Source organism: Arachis ipaensis, chromosome B02 (assembly GCF_000816755.2).
Source record: "Arachis ipaensis cultivar K30076 chromosome B02, Araip1.1, whole genome shotgun sequence".
In the NCBI taxonomy this organism is placed as follows: Eukaryota; Viridiplantae; Streptophyta; class Magnoliopsida; order Fabales; family Fabaceae; genus Arachis; species Arachis ipaensis.
In genome coordinates this window covers 63,002,345-63,005,733 of record NC_029786.2, presented here as the reverse complement: position 1 = coordinate 63,005,733, position 3,389 = coordinate 63,002,345, and the positions used below count along the sequence as shown (strand labels likewise).

The 3,389-nt window shown below is 28.4% G+C and overlaps 1 protein-coding gene across 1 annotated transcript in view; it reads right to left on the bottom strand.

Annotated features, from left to right (window-relative positions):
• The window catches only part of LOC107627309 (probable serine incorporator), a 19,097-nt gene continuing 18,416 nt past the window's right edge, over positions 2,709-3,389 (bottom strand). The window contains exon 6 of the mRNA XM_021116931.1: positions 2,709-2,823. Within this exon, the coding sequence (XP_020972590.1) occupies positions 2,709-2,823 (115 nt within the window). The remainder of the gene's footprint in view (positions 2,824-3,389) is intronic.

The window sequence follows — 3,389 nt, the reverse complement described above, 5'->3', positions numbered from 1 at the left end:
TATTACCATTGAATTTTGTAGGAGAAAAATCTGACGATAACCTATAAATTAATTTTTTAAAAAATTAATAATTAATATTACTGTCGGATTTTTTTCGATGATAAACCCTAAACGTATTGGGCGTCCTGAAATCTATTACTGCCGAATATTTTCAATGACAACTAACAGGAAATTCAGGTAATTTGATGGTAACATATTACCCGGTGACATTTATATTGTTTGATTTTTTTATAGTAAATTCGATGATAACAATATTACCGTGGATTTTTTTGCTTAAATTCACCATTAAATTCGACAATTTTCAATATTTTTTGTGCTGTAAGATATTTGAGAAGGGCATATTTGTTACAATAAGAACACTATAAAACGTGTTTCTAAGCTATCAATCTACATTAAAATATGAAAAGTCTTGATTCCAACAAATTTAGAAGCAAGTGAGATGTAATCATAGGATCTCAAAAGAGTATTTAGACCAACGGACGTTTTGAATCCAAAAAAATTTTTTGAAAAAGAATATTTCTCTCTTCTATTGAAACTACAGAATGAGTTATATCAAATCTGCAAAAAGAATTGTCCAAGCAAAAATAAATGTATACTTCTTGCTCATAAAATAATGAATAAAGTACACAGTGAAGGAAGAAGGTTTTTCAACATCTCAATGACTCTTTTTTACTACATATATATGAGTCAAGGGAGCCCAAAAAACCTAAGAAGAACAAAGTGCTACAAAAATATTTCCATGCAATGTCTCGTCTTACTTAAGTTAGTAGTTTTCCTTCTTTCAAATTATACTCTCTTCTTATCTCAGAAGGGAATTTTTAGTTATTTGTAATCTAGGTTATTTATTGTATATCATATACTAAGTTAGAAGCTATACATATATCTCATACACAATACGTTTGTAATCTTTGTATTTTGAACTATTAAATCATTCTTAGCTAGAGAAGACTTGAATCAACAATATCTAATGTTTTTAGGTTTAGTAGTAATCTGAGTCAAATTTGTCTTAAGAATACTTGAAAAAATAATATTTAAGGTTCTTAGATTATGTGTGATCTAAGGCAAGTGTAACTTAAGAAGACTTGAGGAAATAATATCGTGTAACATTGCTTTAAATACTGGATAATCTCAATAGTTATTGGAGATTGGATATAGGTAAGTCTGGCTGAATCAAAATATATCGTGGTGTACCATCTTTTGAACTCTTATATCCTTTTATACTTTTAGTCGTTATACTCTTTTAAAGGTCTCATAAATTAGTTTTCAGAATATACCTTTTAGATAGAGGTAAAGATTTAGAAATTGGTTTTTAAAACTGAACTTTAAGTTTTCTACTTAGAAGCTAAACTCACGATTTTGTTTGTTGCTCGCAAACCTAATGCTTGATAAGCTTTCTGAGTTTGTGTTTGTGTTTGTTTTAGAAGAAGAATTTTAAGCACAATACGACTCTTCTTCTTGTGCACTTATAGCCATTTCAAATATGGTGGAAAAAAAGAAGTGAGAAATCAGTTTTCTCGTGGAAGTGATGAAATCAGAAATTGATGCATACATGAGATTATATTACCTATATTACACCTATAAGTTGTGGCTATTTTCTCAAACTTTGTTAACCCATAATACTTGTAAATAGGATTTCCATTGTTATGGATTGAAATCACGTGTCCCACTACCATGTTATTATTCGTATCTAACCAATCAATAAGAATTAGACATTTCGTTAAAAAAGCTTACAAATCACCAAATTAATCATAAATAAAAATTTAAACAGACACATGTCCAATAAAGTTTTTCGTTAATAGAATATGATGCAAATATAATATAGTGAGAGTGTAAATTATATGAAAAACTATTATGAAATTACTCACCCAAAAATTTAAGTTGATAGGACGAGGCAACATGAATAATTATATATTTAATGCTCCCCTTAAGCAAGAGTCTCTTTTAAATATGGAAAAGTCTAGCAGGGGCAGCAATTTTATTGAATTTTGGCCAGCATGTAACCAGTAGAAAAATGTGAGTCATTAGATGAAATCTCATACCAATCTCACACCATTAAATCATTATTGATGACTATTTGATGGCTACCAATCACAAAAGTTGCTGGTCCCCTAGCATTATTCTTTAAATATACTTAATTATTGCATAGACTTTTTTTTATTTACCTTATGTTATTTTTTTTCTTTTGAGTTTGTTTGATTTTTGCATAGGCTTTCTATTCTTTTTTTTATTTGCCTTATGTTATTTTTTCACTTTTGCAATTTACCAAATATTGAACTCTAGACCTTTCAGACATAGAGTTCTAATATCGTAGCATGAAAATATTCATCTCAAAAACCTAAGCTAATAGAAAGATATAATCATTCGCTAATAGAAAGAAATAACATGAATGATTATATGTCTAATAAAATTCATTCACACAGAAAAAACGAAATGTACCTTTGGGTGTAAAGATACAGCCATCATAACAGCAAGTAGAATTGCAGTCCATGTGATGAAAAATATATTGAGAGAACATGAAGATCTTGAGGCATATGATTTGTACATATACACAACTCCACATAGAGATGCAACATAGAACAGTGTTGACATGAAAATCCCAAGGGACCTCCTCTGCCAACTACAACAAAATGTTCTTTGTATCAAAATCTAAAATTTTCCAATGTAAGATAAAATGTTGAAAACGCCCTGAACTCTGAAGTTTTGTAATGTTAAAACTCGAATCTGATTATCTCTATTCTCCTTATTTCTTCGTCTGGAATCCAGTAGTGACTCCACCATGTGATAAAATGGACAACACTAACAAGCTGTAGAAAAAGAAAAATTCTGTGCCAAAAAGAGAGAAAAAAATAATGTGTAAATATGAACCACAACATGGATGTTAGTACAGCTTGTATCAAGAATATTTTAGTAAATTAAAGCAAACTACTAGCCTTTTCCACAAATTTTAACTATCATAGGAAAAGAAAAATAGAAGTTACTTATACAATCAGTAACGAATCGCAGAAACATTTTGAATTATTCTGTGTTCTTTCTTTCTTATCAGTCACTTTATTTAATTTGAATACATAATTGTTAAAATAAATTTACAATTAAAAGTAATTTGAAGATGATAATCCTAAATAATACTTAGTTAATTGAGAGAATATAACACCAAAAAATATTGAGAGAATAATAAAATAATATTAAATAGTTTTATAAATTAAGAGTGTAATTAATAATTCAACAATAAGTATTACAATAAAAAAATAAGGGACAGATTTTGTGGAACAGGACAGAACCACATTATTAAGTACCTAGTTTAGATAATAAATTATTAGAGCTTGGCATCTTAAGGAATCATATGGTAAAATTTTTATTTTTGAAAAGCAGTTTATTAAAGTTGGCTTATG